This window comes from Rhinoraja longicauda, chromosome 29, assembly GCF_053455715.1.
Source record: "Rhinoraja longicauda isolate Sanriku21f chromosome 29, sRhiLon1.1, whole genome shotgun sequence".
NCBI lineage: Eukaryota > Metazoa > Chordata > Chondrichthyes > Rajiformes > Arhynchobatidae > Rhinoraja > Rhinoraja longicauda.
Genome location: NC_135981.1, coordinates 6,410,721 through 6,437,571, shown reverse-complemented (window position 1 = coordinate 6,437,571; position 26,851 = coordinate 6,410,721). Strand labels below are relative to the sequence as shown.

Sequence of the window (26,851 nt, the reverse complement as noted above, 5' to 3'; positions counted from 1 at the left end):
ACCCATCAATTTAGATCTTTTATTTTCCAATTTGTGAGCCCAGAGAAAGAGGGAACAAATATTGTACCACAAAGGTAGATGGGACAGGCTGAAGGGTCTCCACCCGAAACGTCACCCATTCCTTCTCTCCAGAGATGCTGCCAGTCCCGCTGAGTTACTCCAAGTTTTTGTGTCTACCTTCCCTGTTCATGGTCCTTTTAGGTAAACGTCTTCTTGTCATGTCTATTCATGTGAGATCCAATAGACAATAGACAATAGGTGCAGGAGTAGACCATTCAGCCCTTCGAGCCAGCACCGCCATTCAATGCGATCATGGCTGATCACTCTCAATCAGTACCCCGTTCCTGCCTTCTCCCCATACCCCCTCACTCTGCTATCCTTAAGAGCACTATCCAGCTCTCTCTTGAAAGCATCCAACGAACTGGCCTCCACTGCCTTCTGAGGCAGAGAATTCCACACCTTCACCACTCTCTGACTGAAAAAGTTCTTCCTCATCTCCGTTCTAAATGGCCTACCCCTTATTCTTAAACTGTGGCCCCTTGTTCTGGACTCCCCCAACATTGGGAACATGTTTCCTGCCTCTAATGTGTCCAATCCCCTAATTATCTTATATGTTTCAATAAGATCCCCCCTCATCCTTCTAAATTCCAGTGTATACAAGCCTAATTGCTCCAGCCTTTCAACATACGACAGTCCCGCCATTCCGGGAATTAACCTAGTGAACCTACGCTGCACGCCCTCAATAGCAAGAATATCCTTCCTCAAATTTGGAGACCAAAACTGCACACAGTACTCCAGGTGCGGTCTCACCAGGGCCCGGTACAACTGTAGAAGGACCTCTTTGCTCCTATACTCAACTCCTCTTGTTATGAAGGCCAACATTCCATTGGCTTTCTTCACTGCCTGCTGTACCTGCATGCTTCCTTTCAGTGACTGATGCACTAGGACACCCAGATCTCGTTGAACATCCCCTCTTCCTAACTTGACACCATTCAGATAATAATCTGCCTTTCTATTCTTACTTCCAAAGTGAATAACCTCACACTTATCTACATTAAACTGCATCTGCCATGTATCCGCCCACTCACACAACCTGTCCAAGTCACCCTGCAGCCTTATTGCATCTTCCTCACAATTCACACTACCCCCCAGCTTAGTATCATCTGCAAATTTGCTAATGGTCCTTTTAATCCCTTCATCTAAGTCATTAATGTATATCGTAAATAGCTGGGGTCCCAGCACCGAACCGTGCGGTACCCCACTGGTCACTGCCTGCCATTCCGAAAGGGACCCATTTATCCCCACTCTTTGCTTTCTGTATCCTGTGAGATCCTACACACAGCTTCTTTGGGGGGAACATTCTACATCTGTTAATAATTCAGTAAGAAATGTCATAATAATAGGAACCCTACTTCCAGGAAGAGGAATTATTAAGCTGACCAAGTCAGCCTTCTACTTTTGTAGATACTTCAGTAATATTTCTTGTAACTGGATTGCTCCTGGGCTGGACTCAAGCCTGGATTAGTAATCCTTCGGTCACTAGGTCAAATGCAACAAAGTGAACTGGAAAGGTGGGTACGATATGTAATGGTTAGGTTAGTGGATAAGCAGAAAGATTTAAGTGTCATGGAGTTTAGTTTAGAGATACAGTGCGGAAAGAGGCCCTTCAGCCCACCGAGTATGCGCCGACCCGCGATCACCCGTACACTAGTTCTGTCCCACACACGAGGGACAATTTACAGAAGCCAATTACCCTACAAACCTGCATATCTTTAGTGTGGGAGGAAACCGAAGCACCCGGAGAAAACGCATGGAGAGGGAGAGAAAGCAAAGGTTACTTGAAGGTAGTCAGTCTGAGGAAGGGTCTCGACCCGAAACGGGACAGGCAGCATCTCTGAAGAGAAGGAATGGGTGACGTTTCGGGTCGAGATCCTTCTTCAGTGTGAAGAAACATGAGTCTGAACAGTGATGGAAATGGGGGGGGGGAGGTACGCAGGGGGACGGCGTTCCCCTAGTTTTCAATTTCCAGCTCGGGTTTAATGAGTACTGCAGAAAGATTCGAGTCGTTTATCACTTTATTCAACTCAGACGAAAACGATTTGTTAACTGCCAATGTTAGCACAATAGTTATCAGGTAGTAGTTATACAATGTGTCATCAATACATCGATCCCCATTCCTGAGTAAATGTAATTGTGTGTTGACCATGTATTAATAACACCGCAATCCTTTGAATAAAATTCAAGGGAGAATTTCTTAAACTGACTGTCAGTGCGACCCTACCCTGCCCTACGGTCCTGCCCTGCCCTGCCCTGCCTTACCCTACGGTCCTATCCTGCCCTACCCAACGGTTCTACCCTATCCTACCCTACCCTGCCCTACCCTACCCAAAACTGCCCTACCCTGCCCTGCCCTATCCTACCTTACCCTGCCCCACCCTACCTTACCCTGCCCTACCCTGCCCCACCCTACCTTACCCTGCCCTACCCAAAACTACCCTACCCTGCCCTACCTTACCCTGCCCTGCCCCACCCCACCCTACCCTGCCCTACCCTACCTTACCCTGCCCTACCCAACCCTGTCCTGCCCTACCTTACCCTGCCCCACCCTACCTTACCCTGCCCCACCCTACCTTACCCTGCCCCACCCTACCTTACCCTGCCCAACCCTGCCCTACCTTACCCTGCCCTGCCCCACCCTACCTTACCCTACCCAACCCTACCTTACCCTGCCCTGCCCCACCCTACCCTGCCCTACCCTGCCCAGCCCCACCCTACCTTACCCTGCCCTGCCCTACCTTACCCAACCCTGCCCTACCTTACCCAACCCTGCCCTACCCAGCCCCAGCCCCACCCTACCTTACCCTGCCCTACCCTGCCCCACCCTACCTTACCCTACCCAACCCTACCTTACCCTGCCCCACCCCACCTTACCCTGCCCTACCTTACCCTGCCCCACCCTGCCCAGCCCCACCCTACCTTACCCTACCCTGCCCTACCTTACCCTGCCCTGCCCAGCCCCACCCTACCTTACCCTACCCAACCCTGCCCTACCCTGCCCCACCCTACCCTGCCCTGCCCTACCGCCCTACCCTGCCATACCCTACCCAAAACTGCCCTACCCTACCCTACCCTGCCCTGCCCAACCCTACCCTACTCTTCCCAACCCTACCCTGCCCACACTACCTTACCCTGCCCTACACTACCCTGCCCAACCCTACCCTGCCCAACCCTACCCTGCCCCACCCTACCTTACCATGCCCTACCCTGCCCAACCCTACCCTACCCTGCCCAACCCTACCCTGCCCTACCCTACCCTGCCCAACCCAACCCTACCCTGCCCTGCCCAACCCTACCCTGCCCTGCCCTACCCTGCCCTACACTACCCTGCCCAACCCTACCCTGCCCTACCCTGCCCAACCCTACCCTGCCCTACACTACCCTGCCCAACCCTACCCTGCCCAACCCTACCCTGCCCAACCCTACCCAGCCCTACCCTGCCCAACCCTACCCTGCCCTACCCTACCCAACCCTGCCCCACCCTACCCCGCCCCACCCTGCCCAACCCTACCCTGCCCTACACTACCCTGCCCAACCCTACCCTGCCCTACCCAACCCTGCCCTACCCCGCTCTACCCTGCCCAACCCTACCCTGCCCAACCCTACCCTACCCTGCCCCACCCTACCCTGCCCTACCCAACCCTACCCTGCCCAACCCTACCCTGCCCTACCCTACCCTGCCCTGCCCTGCCCAACCCTACCCTACCCTGCCCAACCCTACCCTACCCTGCCCAACCCTACCCTACCCTACCCTGCCCCACCCCACCCTACCCTGCCCCACCCTACCCTACCCTGCCCAACCCTACCCTGCCCTACCCTGCCCAACCTTACCCTGCCCTGCCCAACCCTACCCTGCCCCACCCTACCCTGCCCTGCCCAACCCTACCCTACCCTGCCCAACCCTACCCTGCCCAACCCTACCCTACCCTGCCCCACCCTACCTTACCCTACCCTGCCCTACCTTACCCTGCCCTGCCCAGCCCCACCCTACCTTACCCTACCCAACCCTGCCCTACCCTGCCCCACCCTACCGCCCTACCCTACCGCCCTGCCCTGCCCAACCCTACCCTGCCCCACCCTACCCTGCCCTACCCTACCCTACCCTACCCTACCCTGCCCAACCCTACCCTGCCCTGCCCAACCCTACCCTACCCTGCCCCACCCTACCTTACCCTACCCTGCCCAACCCTACCCTGCCCTACCCTACCCTGCCCAACCCTACCCTGCCCTGCCCAACCCTACCCTGCCCTGCCCTACACTACCCTGCCCAACCCTGCCCTACACTACCCTGCCCAACCCTACCCTGCCCAGCCCTACCCTGCCCAACCCTACCCTGCCCTGCCCTGCCCAACCCTACCCAACCCTACCCTGCCCCGCCCCACCCTGCCCAACCCTACCCTGCCCTACACTACCCTGCCCAACCCTACCCTGCCCTACCCTGCCCAACCCAACCCTGCCCTACCCTGCCCTACCCCGCTCTACCCTGCCCAACCCTGCCCAACCCTACCCTACCCTACCCTGCCCCACCCTACCCTACCCTGCCCTACCCAACCCTACCCTGCCCAACCCTACCCTGCCCTACCCTACCCTGCCCTGCCCTGCCCAACCCTACCCTACCCTGCCCAACCCTACCCTACCCTGCCCAACCCTACCCTACCCTACCCTGCCCCACCCTACCCTGCCCCACCCTACCCTGCCCAACCCTACCCTGCCCTACCCTACCGCCCTACCCTGCCCAACCTTACCCTGCCCTGCCCAACCCTACCCTGCCCCACCCTACCCTGCCCAACCCTACCCTACCCTACCCTGCCCAACCCTACCCTGCCCTGCCCAACCCTACCCTACCCTGCCCCACCCTACCTTACCCTGCCCTGCCCAGCCCCACCCTACCTTACCCTACCCAACCCTGCCCTACCCTGCCCCACCCTACCCTGCCCTGCCCTACCGCCCTACCCTGCCATACCCTACCCAAAACTGCCCTACCCTACCCTGCCCTGCCCAACCCTACCCTACTCTGCCCAACCCTACCCTGCCCAACCCTACCCTGCCCAACCCTACCCTGCCCACACTACCTTACCCTGCCCTACACTACCCTGCCCAACCCTACCCTGCCCAACCCTACCCTGCCCCACCCTACCTTACCATGCCCTACCCTGCCCTACACTACCCTGCCCAACCCTACCCTACCCTGCCCAACCCTACCCTGCCCAACCCTACCCTGCCCAACCCTGCCCTGCCCTACCCTGCCCAACCCTACCCTGCCCTGCCCTACCCTGCCCAACCCTACCCTGCCCAACCCTACCCTGCCCTACACTACCCTGCCCAACCCTACCCTGCCCAACCCTACCCAGCCCTACCCTGCCCTGCCCAACCCCGCCCTGCCCTGCCCAACCCTACCCAACCCTACCCTGCCCCACCCTACCCTGCCCCACCCTGCCCAACCCTACCCAACCCTACACTACCCTGCCCAACCCTACCCTGCCCTACCCTGCCCAACCCAACCCTGCCCTACCCCGCACTGCCCTGCCCTACCCTGCCCAACCCAACCCTGCCCTGCCCAACCCTACCCTGCCCTGCCCTACCCAACCCTACCCTACCCTGCCCTACCCAACCCTACCCTGCCCAACCCTACCCTGCCCTGCCCAACCCTACCCTACCCTGCCCAACCCTACCCTGCCCAACCCTACCCTACCCCACCCTACCCTGCCCAACCCTACCCTGCCCTACCCTACCGCCCTACCCTGCCCAACCTTACCCTGCCCTGCCCAACCCTACCCTGCCCTGCCCAACCCTACCCTGCCCAACCCTACCCTACCCTACCCTGCCCAACCCTACCCTGCCCACCCCAACCCTACCCTGCCCCACCCTACCCTGCCCTACCCTACCCTGCCCAACCCTACCCTGCCCCACCCTACCCTGCCCTACCCAACCCTACCCTACCCTGCCCTACCCAACCCTACCCTACCCTACCCTGCCCTGCCCCACCCTACCCTGCCCTACCCAACCCTACCCTGCCCTGCCCTGCCCTACCCTACCCTACCCTGCCCTACCCAACCCTGCCCTACCCTACCCTGCCCTACCCTACCCTGCCCTACCCAACCCTACCCTGCCCAACCCTACCCTGCCCTGCCCAACCCTACCCTGCCCAACCCTACCCTACCCTGCCCCACCCTACCCTGCCCAACCCTACCCTGCCCTACCCTACCGCCCTACCCTGCCCAACCTTACCCTGCCCTGCCCAACCCTACCCTGCCCAACCCTACCCTGCCCAACCCTACCCTACCCTACCCTGCCCAACCCTACCCTGCCCACCCCAACCCTACCCTGCCCCACCCTACCCTGCCCTACCCTACCCTGCCCAACCCTACCCTGCCCCACCCTACCCTGCCCTACCCAACCCTACCCTACCCTGCCCTACCCAACCCTACCCTACCCTGCCCTGCCCCACCCTACCCTGCCCTACCCAACCCTACCCTACCCTACCCTGCCCTACCCAACCCTACCCTGCCCTACCCTACCCTGCCCTACCCTGCCCTGCCCTGCCCAACCCTACCCTGCCCTACCCTGCCCAACCCAACCCTGCCCTGCCCTGCCCAACCCTGCCCTGCCCTACCCTACCCTGCCCTGCCCCACCCTACCCTGCCCAACCCAACCCTACCCTACCCTGCCCTACCCTGCCCAACCCAACCCTGCCCTACCCTGCCCCACCCTACCCTGCCCTACCGCCCTACCCTACCGCCCTACCCTGCCATACCCTACCCAAAACTGCCCTACCCTACCCTGCCCTGCCCAACCCTACCCTACTCTGCCCAACCCTACCCTGCCCAACCCTACCCTGCCCACACTACCTTACCCTGCCCTACACTACCCTGCCCAACCCTACCCTGCCCAACCCTACCCTGCCCCACCCTACCCTGCCCCACCCTACCTTACCATGCCCTACCCTGCCCTACACTACCCTGCCCAACCCTACCCTACCCTGCCCAACCCTACCCTACCCTGCCCTGCCCTGCCCTACCCTACCCTGCCCAACCCTACCCTGCCCTGCCCAACCCTGCCCTACACTACCCTGCCCAACCCTACCCTGCCCAACCCTACCCAGCCCTACCCTGCCCTGCCCAACCCTGCCCTGCCCAACCCTACCCTGCCCCACCCTGCCCAACCCTACACTACCCTGCCCAACCCTACCCTGCCCTACCCTGCCCAACCCAACCCTGCCCTACCCCGCACTGCCCTGCCCTACCCTACCCTGCCCAACCCAACCCTGCCCTGCCCAACCCTACCCTGCCCTACCCAACCCAACCCTACCCTGCCCTACCCAACCCTACCCTACCCTGCCCAACCCTACCCTGCCCTGCCCAACCCTACCCTACCCTGCCCAACCCTACCCTGCCCAACCCTACCCTACCCTGCCCCACCCTACCCTGCCCAACCCTGCCCTACCCTACCGCCCTACCCTGCCCAACCTTACCCTGCCCTGCCCAACCCTACCCTGCCCTGCCCAACCCTACCCTACCCTGCCCTACCCTGCCCACCCCAACCCTACCCTACCCTACCCTGCCCTGCCCCACCCTACCCTGCCCTACCCAACCCTACCCTACCCTGCCCTACCCAACCCTACCCTACCCTGCCCTACCCTACCCTACCCTGCCCTGCCCCACCCTACCCCGCCCTACCCAACCCTACCCTACCCTGCCCTGCCCTGCCCTACCCTACCCTGCCCTGCCCTACCCTACCCAACCCTGCCCTGCCCTGCCCAACCCTACCCTACCCTGCCCAGCCCTGCCCAACCCAACCCTGCCCAACCCTGCCCACCCCAACCCTACCCTGCCCTACCCTGCCCCGCCCTGCCCTGCCCTACCCCGCCCTGCCCCGCCCTGCCCTGCCCCGCCCTACCCCGCCCTGCCCTGCCCCCCCCTACCCCGCCCTGCCCTGCCCCCCCTACCCTGCCCTACCCTGCCCTGCCCTACCCTGCCCTGCCCCACCCTACCCTACCCTACCCTACCCTGCCCAACCCTACCCAGCCCTACCCTGCCCTGCCCTGCCCCACCCTACCCTACCCTGCCCAACCCTACCCAGCCCTACCCTGCCCTGCCCCACCCTACCCTACCCTGCCCAACCCTACCCAGCCCTACCCAGCCCTACCCTGCCCTGCCCCACCCTACCCTACCCTACCCTACCCTACCCCGCCCTGCCCTGCCCTGCCCCACCCTACCCTACCGCCCTACCGGACCGCGAGCACGGGCTCAGGTAAAGTCGCCGAAACTGAACAGGAGGACTCTGACAATCCGACTTGGGCATTGAGGGACGAGCCGACTTTGAGTTATTTATTCTTTGTAATTAAACCTTTATCTATATAACTACCTTTTTGGAGTAAAATGTGAAGTGAACAGGAAAGAAAACCGTTGCGTTGCCCGGTCCGCGCGCCGACCGTCAACGACAGCCGGCGGCGGCTGCCCGGGGCGCGCACGCGCACACGCATCCAGCCGGCGGCTGCTGCTGCTGCCCGGGGCGCGCACGCGCACACACATCCCGCTGCTGCCCGGGGTGCGTACGCGTACACGCATCCCGCCGGCGGCTGTTGCTGCTGCCCGGGGCGCGCACGCGTACACGCATCCCGCCGGCGGCTGCTGCTGCTGCCCGGGGCGCGCACGCGTACACGCATCCCGCCGGCGGCTGCCCGGGGCGCGCACGCGCACACGCATCCAGCCGGCGGCTGCTGCTGCTGCCCGGGGCGCGCACGCGCACACACATCCCGCTGCTGCCCGGGGTGCGTACGCGTACACGCATCCCGCCGGCGGCTGTTGCTGCTGCCCGGGGCGCGCACGCGTACACACATCCCGCCGGCGGCTGCTGCTGCTGCCCGGGGCGCGCACGCGTACACGCATCCCGCCGGCGGCTGCCCGGGGCGCGCACGCCCGCATGCAATTGGCGCCAACGCGCCTGCGCACTTCCCCGAGCCGCCATCACGCAGCAGGTTGGGTGCGGGCTGGGGAATCGAAGAATGTCTTTGATGTTTGTTTTCGCTTCACCCAGAGTGAGCAAAGTCTCATTATTCACGGGCAAATAATCATCGGGAAATGCATTATATTGAATTGTGGGTGTGTTTTCTTTTTAAAACAATACGTACTGTACTTCACTAACAATCATGGTCTGGCATGGCCGGTCGCTGGCGGGCGGGCGGGGGCGGGCCTTTCACTGAAGGTGCCGGTACAGGTGAACACTCGGTACATTTAGCATGTGCTGGCACCCCCTTCACTAACCGATAGCACCTGGTTAAAGAAAGCAGCGGTGGGTTTGTTTTGTGGGCGAGGCAGGGAGGTGCTTGCCCCAGACTGAAATGACCTGTAACTTGTTGCAGTAAACCTGTGTCTACGATGCCAATAAATAACTCAACCTGTTAAATCACCGGGGAGCTGCAAGAAACAGATCATCGCTTTCTCCCACTATCGCTTAAAAAGACAGTACCAAGTCACAGTGGTGTAGGAAAATAACTGCAGATGTTGGTACAAACCGAAGGTATCACAAAATGCTGGAGTAACTCAGCAGGTCAGGCAGCATCTAGGAGAGATTCTCGACCCGAAACGTCACGAAATCACAGTGCCCGGTTCCCCACAAAGTTGGATAAAGAGCTTATTGTCTGGCACATCGATGGAGAAAGCGCTCGCACAAAGAAGTATAGACTTGCAATCATTCTCTGTAACATGATGTGCGCTTTGTGTTTGAGGAGTTCGCTATTTGCGCCCTTTGATAGTAAACAAAACTGAAATCTTGCAGGTTAAGCGCAGGGATATTGATACAATTGTCTTAGCCTGCTGCCACACACGGTGTTACATGTCTATATTTTTCCTCTACCTGGGGAATATTTGAAGCTGAATAACATTATTCTTAATTTGGGCATCATTTTGATTCTAACGCAAACTCCTGGCTATACCTATTGCATCAGTTTTGTAGCATAATCTGATGGGGACTGCTACACCTCAGCTGTTGAAGCTATCTCCTGTTATTACTAAACTTGATCTTTTTGATACTCTTCGGCCTGTTTTCTTCCACCCGATTCAATATCAAGCCTATTAAGCCTATGCATTTTTATAAACAGTGAGTTTCTGGTCTCGTGCCTCAATCCCCCCCACCCTTCCTTCCCAACCTCAGCCTCACGGATCTTAGAGTACCCCTAGTTCCTAAAACCCATTTCCATCACTGATTGTGACGTCTACCTGCACTTCCACCTTCAAGGGCCCTTGGACGTGCACATCGAGGTCCCCTCCATTCCTTCAAACTCCCCAGGAACTGAACATTCATGGGGTACGTCCTAGCCTCATTAGTACACACAAAATAAATCGCCTTCATTTATCACAACTCATCTTCCTGACATTCCTCAGCCAATTCACCCTCACAGAACTATCTAACAATGTGAGTGCACAGTGAACTGGAAATCTATAAATATTAAGATATTTAAAGAACACATTTGAATGGTATTTATATTAAGTAATTGTACATAATTTAAATTATTGATATTTATATATAGTGGAAGAAAATAACTACAGATGCTGGTACAAATCGAAGGTATTTATTTCACAAAATGCTGGAGTAACTCAGCAGGTTAGACAGCACCTCAGGAGAGAAGGAATGGGTGACGTTTCAGGTCGAGACCCTTCAGACTGAATATATATTTGTATATATGCAACACTATATATAGCGTTACACTGACAGAATTGATGTGTAATTTTGAAATATTCCAAATAAATTCCATCTGCACAAAGAGTTGTAATGTGCCTGCAGTTTACTGTCTGGGGAAATGGTGGAAACCGATACGATAGCAGCATTTAAGAGGCATTACACAGACACATGAACATAGACAAGGAATGGCGGGATATAGATCATACACTGGCATGTGAACAGCAGGTGAGTAAGAGGACCGCACGGTGGCGTAGTAAGTGGGTGGCATGGTGGCGCAGCGGGAGAGCTGCTACCTTACAGCGCCAGAGACCCGTGTTCGAACTCAACTGCAGGTGCTGTCTGTACCGAGTTTGTACGTTATCCCCCGTGACCTGCATGGGTTTTCTCCAGGTACACCGGTTTTTCCCACAGTCCAAAGACGTACTGGTTTTGTAGGTGAATTGGTTTCGGTAAAATTGTAAATCGTCCATAGTGCGTATTGTGCGGGGATCCCTGGGTGGTGCAGGCTCGGTGGGCCGAAGAGCCTGTTTCCGCGCTGTATCTCTAAACTAAACTAAACTTCAGACGCAGACACAAAATCGCCAACTGTGGTGTGCTCAGCCTCTGTTGTCAAGAGTGCATTGGAAGAGGGGTCTCCCTTGGTACATAAAGATATGTGTGTTGACATAGGTTTACAGAGGTGAACTGCTTGTGATCAATGAATAACACCTACTGGCAGATTGACACAAAATGCTGGAGCAACTCAGCGGTTCAGGCAGCATCTCTGGAGAGAAGGTTGTATTCATTCTGGATAAATTGGACCGCGTTAATAATGAAACACAGATAAGCTGTGGAATTTGACAAGGATGTTGCAGGAACATTGGAAGGGCAGATGGACCGAGGGAAGATTTCATTAAGTTGTGCTAAAATTAAGGGAGGTAAAAATTAAAGTGTCTGGATGTGCTTTCTGAGAGCCATAAGAGGCAGGATACACCTATTCCTTTCCTCCAGAAACCCTATCTGATGGGCTGTGTTACTCCCGGCATTTAACTTGGACTCGTTTAGAGATACAGTGCTGAAACAGGCCACTTGGCCCACTGAGTCCACGTCGACATGTTATCCCCTATCTTACACACTGGGGACAATTTACAATTTTACCGAAGCCAATTAACCAACAAGCCTGTACGTCTTCGGAATGTGGGAGTAAACCGGACTTGCACAACGAGGCCCCATCCATTCGTTCAAATTCCCCAGGACCTGAACATTCATGGGGTACGTCCTAGCCTCATTAGTACACACAAAATAAATCGCCTTCATTTATCACAACTCATCTTCCTGACAGTCCTCAGCCAATTCACCCTCACAGAACTATCTAACAATGTGAGTGCACAGTGAAGTGGAAATCTAGAAATATTAAGATATTTAAAGAACACATTTGAATGGTATTTATATTAAGTAATTGTACATAATTTAAATTATTGATATTTATATATAGTGGAAGAAAATAACTACAGATGCTGGTACAAATCGAAGGTATTTATTTCACAAAATGCTGGAGTAACTCAGCAGGTTAGGCAGCATCTCAAGAGAGAAGGAATGGGTGATGTTTCGGGTCGAGACCCTTCAGACTGAATATATATGTGTATATATGCAACACTATATATAGTGTTACACTGACAGAATTGATGTGTAATTTTGAAATATTCCCAATAAAGTCCTTCTGCACAAAGAGTTGTAATGTGCCTGCAGTTTACTGTCTGGGGAAATGGTGGAAACCGATACGATAGCAGCATTTAAGAGGCATTTCACAGACACATGAACATAGACAAGGAATGGCGGGATATAGATCATACACTGGCATGTGAACAGCAGGTGAGTAAGAGGACCGCACGGTGGCGTAGTAAGTGGGTGGCATGGTGGCGCAGCGGGAGAGCTGCTACCTTACAGCGCCAGAGACCCGGGTTCGAACTCAACTGCAGGTGCTGTCTGTACCGAGTTTGTAAGTTATCCCCCGTGGCCTGCGTGGATTTTCTCCAGGTGCACCGGTTTCTTCCCACCGTCCAAAGACGTACTGGTTTTGTAGGTGAATTGCCTTCGGTAAAATCGTAATACGTCCCTAGTGCATCGGATAGGGTTATTGTGCGGGGATCGGACATGCCCGGACATGCTCCTCTGCACTTACACTCTTAACCCTTTCAGTCCTGAAACTCTTTCATCACAACGTGACTGTGCCTCCACATCCACTCTTGGTGGTGAGGATTGCAAGGAAATGATCAGCCAAGAACACATTGAATGGCGGTGCTGGCTCGAAGGGCTGAATGGCCTCCTCCTGCACCTATTGTCTATTGAAACAGTCAAGTTACTGAACTAAAAATCCACAGTTCCTGGATTTGCAATCTCGAGTCATGCGTACGAAAGTAGAGTTTCAAATTTGATCCACAGTCTGGGATTTTAATAAAATATCCTGTTATCAGTAATGATGCCTCTGAAAATCCCATCTGGTCCGGGCAAAAAGAGGGAAATAGATCAGCCTTGATCAAACGTGATGGCCTAATTCTGCTCCTATGTCTTATGGTCTTAAGGTTTACTAATTGACTTTTGTGCAGGAAATTTGCCATCCTTACCCAGTGTGTACTTTAAGTAACTTCAGATTCAGTCATCTGGCTGAATTAATAAGTGCAAACTGTCATGGCCAATCAAGCCTCTAACACAGGCATGGGCTATCTATGACAAATTTTCTGCAGAAGCCCAAATCCTGAAAAATAAATGTATCAACCGAAGGATTCACTCCCATCCCAAATGTTTAAAACTGAGGTGAGAAAAAACTTTTTCACCTAGAGAGTTGTGAATTTGTGGAATTCTCTGCCACAGAGGGCAGTGGAAGCCAAATCACTGGATGGATTTAAGAGAGAGTTAGATAGAGCACTAGGGGCTAGTGGGATCAAGGGATAGGGGGAGAAGGCAGGCATGGGTTATTGATTGGGGACGATCAGCCACGATCACAATCAATGACGGTGCTGGCTCGAAGGTCGAATGGGCTCCTCCTGCAACTATTTTCTATGTCTAAATGGCTGACGCCTTATACAGAGATTGTGACACCTGGGTAGACACAAAATGCTGGAGTAACTCTGGTTCTGATAATCCCAGTCAGATGAAAATCATTCCCAGATCTACCTAATCAAGTCCTTCGGGACTTTCTATGTTTCAATGTGATCTGCTCGCTTTCTTCTGAACCCGTCCAAATTTCCAAATAGAACATGTAGGAGGGAACTGCCGATGCTGGTTTAAACCGAAGGTAGACACAAAATGCTGGAGTAACTCAGCGTGTCTCTGGAGGAAAGGAATAGGTGACGATTCGGTTCGGAACCCTTCTTCAAGTCTGAAGAATCATCCAGATCATCAACAAATAACGTGAACAGTAGTGTACCCAACACCGAGCCCTGTAGAACACCACTAGACACCTGCAGCGAACCCCAGTTAAGGCAACCTTTGATCACACTCTTAGACTTCTGGCACTCAGCCAATCTTCTATCCCTGCTAGTAGTACCTTGCCTCTAATACTATAGGGTCCTATCTTGTTTAGTAACCACACGTGGGGGAACCTTATCAAAGGCCTCCTGAAATTCCAAGTAAACATCCACTCATTCACCTTTTGTCTTTCCCGCTTGTTACTTCCTCAAGTCTGAAGAGGGGTTCTGACCCGAAACGTCACCTATTCTTTTCTCCAGAGATACGACCTGACCCACTGAGTTAATCCAGCGTTTTGTGTCTATTTTCCAAATAATATGTTCCCCACTTAACCCAGATCTCCACCCTTTTTGTTTTTATTGACCCGAGTATTTGACCTGACCTTGACTGGATTAGAAATGAAAGCAACATCAAAACCTCCACTTGAAACCAACAGTGCACATTTAATCATGCCATTTGATGTTAAATGAAAGATCTGTCCATTGCCCACAAAGTTTTTGAGAATCCCCTGACATTTCCAACCCCTGACATTACTTCCCATGTGGAAGGTCTGACTAATGACGGTGGGCATTGATCACCATATAAATGGAGCATTCTTCACTGCTCCTCCACTTTCACTCCATCATCTGCCCATTACAGAGCATACAGGTTCCAAAGAAACCAGTCTCCTCACCATGACTCGTATCAGTGGTAAGTACCTGCATTTGTTAACCAACAACGCCAAATTATTAACAATCCGCTTTTTCTAGTACTTTTTTTTAAGCGTGGATGTAATGATTCATTTCAGATGGTTGAACTACCTGAAGCAGAAGGAGATGGAGTTAGGTCAACGAATAACAAAAAGGAGCTGCGCCGTTGAGAGGACAGATGTTACAGAAAATAGTTGGCGCTTGAACCTCGATTACAACAGTCAGTTCACTGCAGACAGACACAACAAGCTGGAGTAACTCGGTGGGCCAGGCAGCATCTCTGGAGAGACGGAATAGGAGACCTTTCGGGTGGAGACCCTTCTTCAGCCTGTCCATTCCTTCTCTCCAGAGGTGCTGCCAGTCCCGCTGAGTTACTCCAGCATTCCGTGTCTATCTTCGGTTAAAACTAGCATCTGCATTTCCTTCCCCCCTCCACACATACACACACACACACACACACACACACACACATACTTAGTTTAACTGGCTCGTTCCTCTTTCCAGCTGGGTGGATGGTGCTCTGGATATTGGCGGGGACTGCGTGGGGTGCTCCAAAATTGCCGATGAAAATATCTGGCGATCAGTTGAGGGAATTCCGGGAAGCAGCGGTCAAGAACAAGAACTTTGTCCTCCATATCCGCCAAGGCATCATGAATCTAATGACGTTCTTTGTAAGTACAGTGCAGACCCGACACTTTAAAGACGCGGTTCGTTCCGGATCATAAATGCGAATAAATAACGGGGAATCAAATGCAATGCAGCGACATTAAATTAGATTTTGTACAGAGGATAAAATTGAACCACCTGTCGGGCAATTCGTTAGAAACGCCTTAAATATTGGTTAGCAATCGGCTTTAAGCGCGCACTCTACAAGTTGGGTTTGAAGGAACTGCAAGTTCCTTCTCTCCAGAGATGCTGAGTTACTCTGCGTGAGAAACTTGTAGACGCTGGTTTAAACCCAAGATAGACACAAAATGCTGGAGTGACTCGAGACAGCATATCTGGAGAGATGGAATGGCTGACGTTTCGGGTCAATAGACAATAGAAAATAGGTGCAGGAGAAGGCCATTCGGCCCTTCGAGCCAGCACCGCCATTCAATGTGATCATGGCTGATCATTCTCAATCAGTACCCCGTTCCTGCCTTCTCCCCATACCCCCTCACTCTGCTATCCTTAAGAGCTCTATCTAGCTCTCTCTTGAATGTATTCAGAGAATTGGCCTCAACTGCCTTCTGAGGCAGAGAATTCCACAGATTCACAACTTTCTGACTAAAAAAGTTTTTTCTCGTCTCTGTTCTAAATGGCCTACCCCTTATTCTTAAACTGTGGCCCCTGGTTCTGGACTCCCCCAACATTGGGAACATGTTTCCTGCCTCTAACGTGTCCAACCCCTTAATAATTTTATACGTTTCGATAAGATCCCCTCTCATCCTTCTAAATTCCAGTGTATACAATCCTCGTCGCTCCAGTCTTTCAACATATGACAGTCCCGCCATTCCGGGAATTAACCTAGTAAACCTACGCTGCACGCCCTCAATAGCAAGAATATCCTTCCTCAAATTTGGAGACCAAAACTGCACACAGTACTCCAGGTGCGGTCTCACTAGGGCCCGGTACAACTGTAGAAGGACCTCTTTGCTCCAATACTCAACTCCTCTTGTTATGAAGGCCAACATTCCATTGGCTTTCTTCACTGCCTGCTGTACGAGACTTCTCTAACCAAGTAACCCTTGCATTCTCTCTCCATCTCACCCCCTTCCCAGTTCTCCGACCAGTCTGACTGTCTCCGACTACATTTTATCTCTGCCTGCTTTGTTGTGACCTTCTCCCAGCTAACAACGATCGATTCTACATTTCCCTTGATCTCTATTCGCTTGGTCCTGTTTTCACACCTTACACTTCCTTATCTATGTATCTCCTGACATCAGTCTGAAGAAGGGTCTCGGCACCAAACGTCACCCATTCCTTCTCTCCAGAGAAGCTGCCTGTCCCGCTGAGTTACTCCACCATTTAGTGTCTGTCTGCGGTTTAAACCTGCATCTGCAGTTCCTTCCCACACGTGTTATCAGCTACGACCAGTTACCGGTATCAACAAGAGAGAGCGTTGGTCCGCAGTGTCCCTCACGGTCTGGGTTGAGTTGTGGTTTTGGCCGGACAGAGACTGCCGTGGCTGGTATCCGAGAGTGTTCTCTCTCCACTCACTGCCCGCTAACTAACAAGCGACCGCGGGACTCTGCACTCCTTGAAAGTCCCCACCCCTTCCCTTCCCTTCCCTCTCGCTGTGATCTGCCCCAGACACACAGCCCTTTAACGCCGGAGTAGCTCAAGCGGCTCAGGCAGTAACTGTGGAGGGAGACACACACACACACACACAAACCCGGAGTAACTCAGCAAGATACAAGATACAAGATACAATGGTCAGGCAGCATCTCTGGAGAAAGGGAATAGGTGATGCTTCGGGTCGAGACCCTCCTTCAGTGTGGACAGGGAAATGGACAGACCCATGATTCCGACCCGAAATGTTGCTAATCCAGACCCTCCACAGATACTTTAGTTTAGTTTAATTTCGTTTATTATTCTCAAATGCACCGAGGTGCAGTTGTTTACGTCAAATAGACTGCACGAATACCGCCAAGCAACCCACAGTGCACATTAAGGACAAAGTGACATCTTACACATTCAGCGGAAGATGTCACATTCAAGTTTAGTATAGTTTAGAGATACAGTGTGGAAACAGGTTCTTCGGCCCACCGAGTCCGCACCGACCGGGGCTCCCCGCACATACATTAACACTGTCCCACACACACACACACACGGGACAATTTACAATTACACCTAGACAATTACGTCTTTGGGGCGTGGGAGGAAACCGGAGTACCCGGAGAAAACCCACGCGGGTCACGGGGAGAACGTACAAACTCCGTACAGACAGCACCTGTAGTCGGGATCGAACCCGGGTCTCTGTCGCTGTGAGGCGGCAACTCCACAGTGGGGCTTTAATCCTTCCACTCTTGACCGCAGTTGCCAAGGCTGCGAGCTCTGGATACCCTCCTCACACACTAGGCTCTCTCAACCTCTCCCCATTCAAGAGGTCCCGTCCCAGCTTTTCACCCGACCTCGGTACACGTGACAATAAACTAAAGTCAAAATTAAACTCACCATTTAGTTTTGGTATCACAGAATGCTGGAGTAACTCTGCAGGTCAGGCAGCATCTGGGAGAGAGGGAATGGGTGATGTTTCTGGTCGAGACCCTTCTTCAGACTGATGTCGTTTTGGCCTCACACTTATAATTGCCGTGCACACATGGAACATTAGAGTTAGTTTCTACCCAAGACACACAGAAATGCAAGAGCTGAGAATCTAATGATGATGCCCGTGCCATAATACAGGAAAATAAAAACAGTGCAGCTCACAAATCCTATATTCAGTCTGTGAATGGGACAATGTTGCCTCCTCTAGGAGTTGCATATTCCTCAGAAAAATAAATATCTTTCCAAGCCCAGAATTTTAGTTTAGTTTAGAGATACAGCATGGAAACAGGTCCTTCGGCCCACAGTGTCCACGCCAACCAGCGATCCCCGCACACAACCACTATCCTACACACTAGAGACAATTTACAATGTTACCAAAGCCAATTAACCTACAAACCTGTACTCTTTGGAGTGTGGGAGGAAACCGAAGCTTCCGGAGAAAACCCACGCAGGTCAAGGGGAGAACGTACAAACTCCGTACAGACAGCACCCGTAGTCAGGATCTAACCTGGGTCTCTGTCGTTGTGAGGCAGCAACTCTACCGCTGCGTCATCGTGCTTTGGCAATTTTCTAATGTGAAGGCAATTTGAGCAATATATTCCATCATATTGGAATTCAGTTACCTTACATTCCAGCATTTTTGGTAATGGATTGTGGTCTCCTGGGCTAATTCACCCAAGGGATCGTGAAAATTTGCAGATTTGGAGATTGTAGTTTAATGTCTTGTTCAGCTCTGTAAGTTTGTAGAGGTGGATCACAACTTGCAGAAACCAGAATGATGGAACTTAGAAAATACGGAATGGCTGTTGTGATAAGAGTGTGGATACATTGATTTAATCCACGTTTGATCGAACATGAGATTTTCCCAAGTGGTATCACCTCCATCTTTGAATAAGACAGTTTTGACCCCCATCATGTACATAGAAGGTGACCAGAGATTTGGACGTGGCTGTGTTTTTTGTCTATTGTCATCGTTTAATGTACGTTTTGTTCTATTTTTAACTCTGTGTATGTGGGGGGGTGGTGGGGGGGTTGGGGGAAACCTTTTTTCTAATCTCTTCCTCAACGTCTATTGTCTATTGTCATCGTTTAATGTACGTTTTGTTCTATTTTTAACTCTGTGTATGTGGGGGGGTGGTGGGGGGGTTGGGGGAAACCTTTTTTCTAATCTCTTCCTCAACGGAGATGCGATCTTTACCGTGTCGTATCTCCGATCGCGCTACGGCCTAACATCGTGGAGTCGGCGGCCTCCAGCTGGGATCGACCTTGAAGACTCCGGTCGCAGGGCCTGGACTTACCATCTCGGAGGCTTCGGCCGTGGGCCCTGCAGACCGCAACATCGGGAGTTCGCTGGTCCCTGGCTGGCGACCGGTTTTCGGGAACTCCAGCCGTAGCAGCTTCGACCGCCCCGGAGCGCGAGGTACGATCGACCCGCTCGCAGGCCCTTCATCGCCCTGCGTGGCTCGGCCGCAGCACTTTCCATCGCCCGGTGGGGGCTCAAGACTTTCATTGGCCCGCTCGGCTCGGCCCTGGGACTTTCCATCGCCCAGTGGGGGCTCAGGACTTTCATCGGCCTGCTCGGCTCGGCCCTGGGACTTTCCATCGCCCGGTGGGGGCTTCAAAAAGTTGGGAGCCTCGATCACCTCGTGGCACCACGGGAGAAGAATGAGGAGGAGATAAGACTTTTCTTTGCCTTCCATCACAGTGAGGGTATGCCTGGAGCAATCGCTGTGATGGCTGTTTGTGTAAAAATTGTATCTGTGTGTCCTGTGCTTTTTGTTGTCTACTGCCGGACCCTGACGTGAGAGGACGCTGGCGTTGTTTATTCGCCGCTTTTCCGTTAGGATAGTTTGTCTGTTTGTTTTTATGTTGATTGTTTTTGTAAAGCACTTTGAGCACCCGATAAGGCGCTATATAAAATAAATGCTTATTATTATTATTATTATTATTGTTTAATTTAGAGATACAGCATTAAAACAGTTCCTTTGGCCCACCAAATCCACACTGGCTGTAGATCCCCTCATCGAGTCATACAGCGTGGACACAAGCCCTTCAGCCCAACTTGGCCTCTCCGACCAACCTGCCCCATCTACACTAGTCCCACCTGCCTGTGTATAGCCCATATCCCTCCAAACCTGTCCTATCCATGTACCTGTTCGAAAGTTTCATAAACGTCATGATAGTGCCTGCACCAACTAACTCCTTTGGCAGCTCGTTCCATATACCTACCACCCCTTGTGGAAAAAAGTTGTCCCTCAGGTTCCTATAAACTCTTTGTCCCCTCACCTTAAACCTATGTCTTCTTGTTCTTGATTCCAGTTCACACCAGTTCAATGTTAGCCCATTTTCACATCCACCCCCCACTCATTCAGGGCAATTTTACAGAGGCCGATTAACGTACAAACCTTTGGGATGTGGGAGGAGACCGGAGCACCCGGAGGAAACTGAGAGAGGAATTTGCAGGTGGTGGCATTTGTGTGTATCCACAGCACTTCTCCTTGTAAAGGGTCATGGTTGTAGGTTTGGGACCTCACCTACTTATCCTTTCTTTCCATCCCAGGTATCAGAATATATATTACCGTCAGAAGATGAAGTAGTTCGACTGGAGCATTCCCTCAACTTATCACCGGTTTATAACAGAAGCTGTACCTGGAGAAACTTCCAGGTGGTGAGTGATATCAAAATACTAAAACTCTCGTTTGTTTGTTTGTTTGTTCCTGAACGACAGCCAAAACGGTACAAAACGGTGGACAATTTCAGGCCCACCTTACTCACCGTCATCCCTTTGGTGCTAATGGAAGAAGTTTCATTGAAATCGGTGTTTATTCACAAAATGCTGGAGTAACTCAGCAGGTCAGGCAGCATCTCAGGAGAGAAGAAATGGGTGACGTTTCGGGTCGAGACCCTTCTTCAGTGAAATCGGTGTTATATTTTAAAAGTTATTCACATTTTAAAGTTTAAATCTATCTCCTAGGGAGAGAGGGGGAAGGGGGGTGGAGGGAGGATAATGGGGGGGATGGAGAGGAAGGGGGAGGGGTGGGGGAAGGGGGAGGGGAGGAGGGAGGGGGAGGGGAGGAGGGAGGGGGGTGAGAGGGGGGATGAGAGGGGAGGGGGTGGAGAAGAACGTGTTGCACCTATGCCGGAGAGGTTTGGGCCAAATGGATCCACTTGGTCTAGTTTTGTCTTATATTTGTCCAAGCTGCAGTTGCAGTTCACTTTCAGATTAGTTTATTATTGTCACATGTACCGAGGTACAGTGAAAAGCTCTTGCTGCGTGCTGACCAGTCAGCGGAAAGACAACAACATGATTACTATCGAGCCATTTACAGTGTATAGATACTTGATAAGAGAATAACGTTTAGTGCGAGGTAAAGTCCGATCACAGATAGTCCGAGGGTCACCCATGAATCTGTCTAGGTTCAGTGGTCCCTTGTTCCAAGGTGCAGTGAGATTCAGTGTTTGCGTACAGATCAGTAAGATTATTGCCACACATATGTTCAAAGACGTACAGGTATGTAGGTTAATTGGCTGGGTAAATGTAAAAATTGTCCCTAGTGGGTGTAGGATAGTGTTAATGTACGGGGATCACTGGGCGGCACGGACTTGGAGGGCCGAAAAGGCCTGTTTCCGGCTGTATGTATATGATATGATATGATGAAGTACATAATGTCTAGAACAGCCCACCTAGTCTACGTGCAGGAGGCGCCAGGTTTCAGTGCCATTTTCACATTCCCAACTGCAGTAAAGTCCGATCAAGGATCGTCCGAGCGTCACCAATGAGGTGGACAGTACTTCAGCACTGCTCTCTAGTTGTGGTAGGATGATTCAGTTGCCTGTAGGACTGAGTGATCATTAATACCTATCATTTAACGGCATGGGTACATTGTGTCGATGTGTGTACCGGCTGGATCATACTCCAACTTCAACTTTTCAACTATTGATGCGCCGTGATATTTGGACTCTGTGTGATGTTTACACTCCTCTTGCAACAAGGTCCGTTCCAATTTAATGAGGCCAGTGTTATTGAGGGGCGCATGGGTGTGCGGGAAATGGAGGGATATGGGTACACACCCCAGGCAGAGAGGATCAGTTTATTTTGGGATCATGCTCTGCACAGACATCGTGGGCCGAGTGGCTCGTTTCCACGCTAGTTTGATCTATGTACGTTCTTTACCCAGCAGCATTAGAAAATGTAATAAAAGGAACTGCAGATGATTGTTTATACTAAAGATAGGCACAAGTGGTGCAATCTGCAAGTGCCCTGACCAGGAGGCTAACAATGGGAAGAGGTGCAATAGCTTTACTTTGCTGGGAAAGACAATTGGGGGTAAAAGGTATTCACCATGACATCCATTTGAATAATTAACACCAATATTCTGGGCATTTGCTTCACCTAAACAGATGTCTGGAGCAAGTAGGTGGCAGAGACAAAATGGGCTGAATGGTTTTTTTCTGCGCTCAAAATATCTGGGGCTCTATATACTTTCTACTATAAATATATATATAAGGTTTCAGTTTAGTTTAATGTCACATGTACCGAGGTACAGTGAAAAGTGTTAGTTGCATGGTATATGGTCACACACTCACCTGGAGAGAAGGTGATACTAAGGGGGAACTTCTTGATTAGTTCAGGTGTCAGGGGTTATGAAGAAAAGGCAGGAGAATGGGATCGGGTGGGAAAGATAGATCAGCCATGATTGAATGGCATAGTAGACTAGACTGGCCAAATGGCCAAATTCTGCTCCTAGACCCTATGAAGGTAAAATAGAGAGAAGCTGCAGAGAGGCAGCAGTGTGTCAAAGTCCAGATCAAAGATGCTGTATTACAAAGGGTGAAATAAAAGCAGGAAAATGGTTTCCTACCCTCATTGGCATTAATGTGGTGGTGGGCCGGATCTCCGACAACGATGAGAAGGCTTACCGGGAGGAGGTGGCTGATCTGGCACTCTGGTGTCAGGACAACAGCCTCCTCTTGAATGTCACAAAAACTAAGGAGCTGATTGTGGACTTTAGAAGGGCTAAACATCCAAGGACCCCCACGCTACTGGAGATAAATGGGTCTACTGTGGATAGGGTGAGCAGTTTTAAATACCTGGGAGTCCACATCAAAGAGGATCTGACATGGACAATGCACATTGCCGCACTGGTGGGTAAGGCAAAGCAGCGCCTTTACCACCTTAGACAGCTGAGGAAATTCAGAGTGTCTCTGAGGATCCTTCAATGCTTCTACTCTGGGGCTGTATAGAGCATCCTGTCCGGCAACATCACAGTCTGGTTTGGGAACAGCTCTGCTCAGGACAGGAAGGCCCTGCAGAGACTAGTGCGTTTGGCAGAACGCACCATGGGAACTACACTCGCCCCCCTGCAGGACCTATACATCAGGAGGTGTAGATCGAGAGCAAGCAAGATCATGAGGACCCCTACCACCCCAGCAATGGACTGTTCCAGATGCTACAGTCAGGCAAACGCCTCCGCTGTCACGCTGTGAAAACGGAGAGGATGAGACGGAGTTTCTTCCCACAGGCCATCAGGACTGTTAACTTTTATAACTCCAGGGATTTTGTCTTCTCTGTATTAACTTTAATTTATATGCTGTAACTGTAATTCTTTTTTTTTGCACAATCCGCAGGCATTGCCACTTTCATTTCACTGCACATCGTGTATGTGTATATGACAAATAAACTTGACTTGACTTGACTTGACTTAATGCTGATTTTTTTCTTTCAGGAAACCTGCCTGCTTCACGTGACAAATGTGCTACAACAGTATCACGAGTACCTCAGGGCAGATGTTGTGGAGAGGCGTTTTCACCGGAAACCTCAGGAAATAGAAAGCACACGTATGGATGTGAATCGCCTCAGATCAAACGTTGAGAACCTTGTGAGTACTTCCTCAGGCTTGGACCTAGAACTTCACAAAAGTGTAGTGTGTGCAAACCACCAGAATTTCTCCATAAAACTTATCTCTGAAGGGGATCCAGCCTTTGTGCCGTGATCTTGAACTTCACCGTTTCTTCACATAAAAGATTCATAGAGTCGTACAGTGTGGACACAGGCCCTTCGCCCCAACTTGCCCACCTGGTCCCACTCGTCCCACCTGCCTGATTTGGCCCAGATCCCTCTAAACCTGTCCTATCCGTGTACCTGTCTAAATCTTTCTTCAACATTGCGATAGTACCTGCATCAGCTACCGCCTCCGGCAGCTCGTTCCGTACACTCACCACCCTTTGTGCGAGAAAGCTACCCCTCAGGTTCCTATTAAATCTTTTCCCCTCACCTTTGGCCCACTGAGTGTACAGAATGCTGATGGACAGAGCTGGTTCCTCTGGTTGACACACAACACAAGGTCTGGTGATTCACAAGTAGCCCTTCACGGGACATGTGAAGCCTGTCCTGAAAACTTTAAAGAACCTGCCTGATCATATCCTGGCCTGTGCCGATAGACTTCCTCACCCCTTCAAGCTATTCTCCATCAGGCCACTCATGCAATGCCCTCCCCAACTCCCATCCCAATGTAAGTCAAACTCACTCACCCATCCACCCTTTTGCAAACCTAACTCCCGACAAGTTCCTACTGTCCCTACCAGTTCCACTGTTGGCATCCTGGTATCCCTCTCGTTAGCCTGCCAACAATGGCCCATCATGGACTCCATCCTTCCTGAGGTCATCTGTTGCCCGGCCCTGATTCGTTCTGTCCTTTTCTCGCCTCCAGTTTACCCCCCCCTCCACCTCCACTTCTATTTTCAGTCTGAAGAAGGGCCCCGACCCGAAACGTCACCTATTCTTTTTCTCCAGAGACGCTGCCTGACCCGCTGAGTTACTCCAGAAATTCGTGTCTATCTTTGGTATAAACCAGCATCTGCATTTCCTTGCTGTCCCAACAACACTGCTCATTGTGTCATCCAATATTCACATCCTGACTGCACCCACCCTCCGACCACATCGCCATCCCCATCCCCACCCAAGATACCTCTTCCCAATGTCCTAATTGTACGGACACCTTTCGAATTTATTTGCAACCGATGCATTTGTTGTCGTTTGAACGTTGTCTGAGTCTATGCGCCTTTGATGCTCCTGCAAGCATGATTTTCATTTCCCTGTGCATATCACAATAAACTCGATAACACTCACATAAATAACACTCATAGCAAATACGCAGGTGTAGGAAGGAACTGCAGATGCTGGTTTACACCGAAGACAAACATAAAATGCTGGAGTAACTCAGCAGGACAGGCAGCCTCCCTGGAGAGTAGGAATTGGTGACTTTTTGGGTCGAGACCCATCTTTTTTCAGATATACATTTTAAAATTATTGCTATGGAACTTTGTTTGTACCGAGGTACAGTGCAATTCATTTTTGTGTCCAGCTCACTATACGTAAGCACTTAGATACATATTGGATAAGCATCTCAGATACAGTACAAGTGTACAGCCGTGGTACACTGGGACAGTATACAGGGTCGCCAGTTTGGCGCCATTTCCAAGTCCCAGTTGTTGTAAGTGCAGGGATCTTGGTCTGACCATGAAGGCCCGTTGCCGTGGCGACGTTGCAGGGTCGGCCTGTCCAGGCTTAGCCACGGTGTTCTCCGCCGCTGCTCCACCGCTGCAGGCCGCGTGCGGTCCGCGTGCTCGGCCTCTTGGAGCGGGGCCTGGTCCAGCGGGGCCTGGTCCAGCGGAGCCCCAGGCTGCTGCAGGGCCTCCAGCAAGTGGGGCCCACTCCACCATCGAGGCCGGGCATTCCCTCCCTCCCACAGCCGGTCTGCTCACCCTCCCTCCGTTGAAAATGTCTATTGTATGTCATGTGGTTCTATAAACATTGTATATAATTGACCCAAATTCTTTCTTTTTTCAATAGTTGCGTCTTTTAGACATCAACCCCGTGCCCACAAGAATTGAACCGGGAAGACTGATCTTTGAGGATGACGATTGGGAAAATGCGTTTGTGTACTCTGTACTGAAAAGAATGAAATCATTTATAACAGGTATAACAGGTATAACAGAGCTTTATTTGTCGTTCGGTACCGAAGTACCGAACGAAACTACATAGGAGTCATAGAAAAAAAAAAGAACACAAGACACATCACCCCAACACAAACGTCCATCACAGTGACTCCAAACACCCCCTCACTGTGATGGAGGCAACAAAACTTCCACTCTCTTCCCCACGCCCACGGACAGACAGCTCGTCCCCGACCGACCCGCACAGTCCCCGCACCGGGCGCTGAAACGTCCCGCGGCCGAACCGGGCAATGAAAGGCCCGCGACCAAGCCTTGCGCAGCTAAGTCCCGTGGTCAAGCCGCACCGGGCGATGTCAAGTCCGCAGTCGAGCCGCACCAGCGATGAAAACCCCGCAGTCGAGCTGCACCGGGCGATGTTAAGCCCCGCAGCCGAGCTGCACCGGGCGCTGTTAAGCCCCGCAGCCGAGCTGCACCGGGCGATGTTAAGCCCCGCAGCCGAGCTGCACCGGGCACTGTTAAGTCCAGCGGCCAAGCCGCACCGGGATGTAAAGTCCAGCGGCCAAGCCGCACCGGGATGTAAAGTCCAGCGGCCGAGCCGCACCGGGATGTAAAGTCCAGCGGCCGAGCCGCAGCGGGCGATGTTAGGCCCCGCAGCCGAGCCGCACCCAGCGCCGTGAGGAAGAGAAAAGTTCCCCCCACCCCCCCACACCCACCCCCACCCACCCACACCACCACCCCCTCCCACACATACACAACCAAGAAAATATATA

At 52.2% G+C, this 26,851-nt stretch overlaps 1 protein-coding gene across 1 annotated transcript in view; it reads left to right on the top strand.

The window, feature by feature from the left end:
- LOC144607735 (uncharacterized) overlaps positions 1-26,442 on the top strand; it is a 52,509-nt gene extending 26,067 nt beyond the window's left edge. Inside the window, exons 2-5 of the mRNA XM_078424776.1 lie at positions 15,378-15,544; positions 20,686-20,793; positions 23,852-24,004; positions 25,978-26,442. Coding sequence (XP_078280902.1) covers positions 15,386-15,544; positions 20,686-20,793; positions 23,852-24,004; positions 25,978-26,169 — 612 coding nt within the window. The 5' untranslated portion in view covers positions 15,378-15,385 and the 3' untranslated portion in view covers positions 26,170-26,442. The remainder of the gene's footprint in view (positions 1-15,377; positions 15,545-20,685; positions 20,794-23,851; positions 24,005-25,977) is intronic.
- Positions 26,443-26,851: the final 409 nt, after the last annotated feature.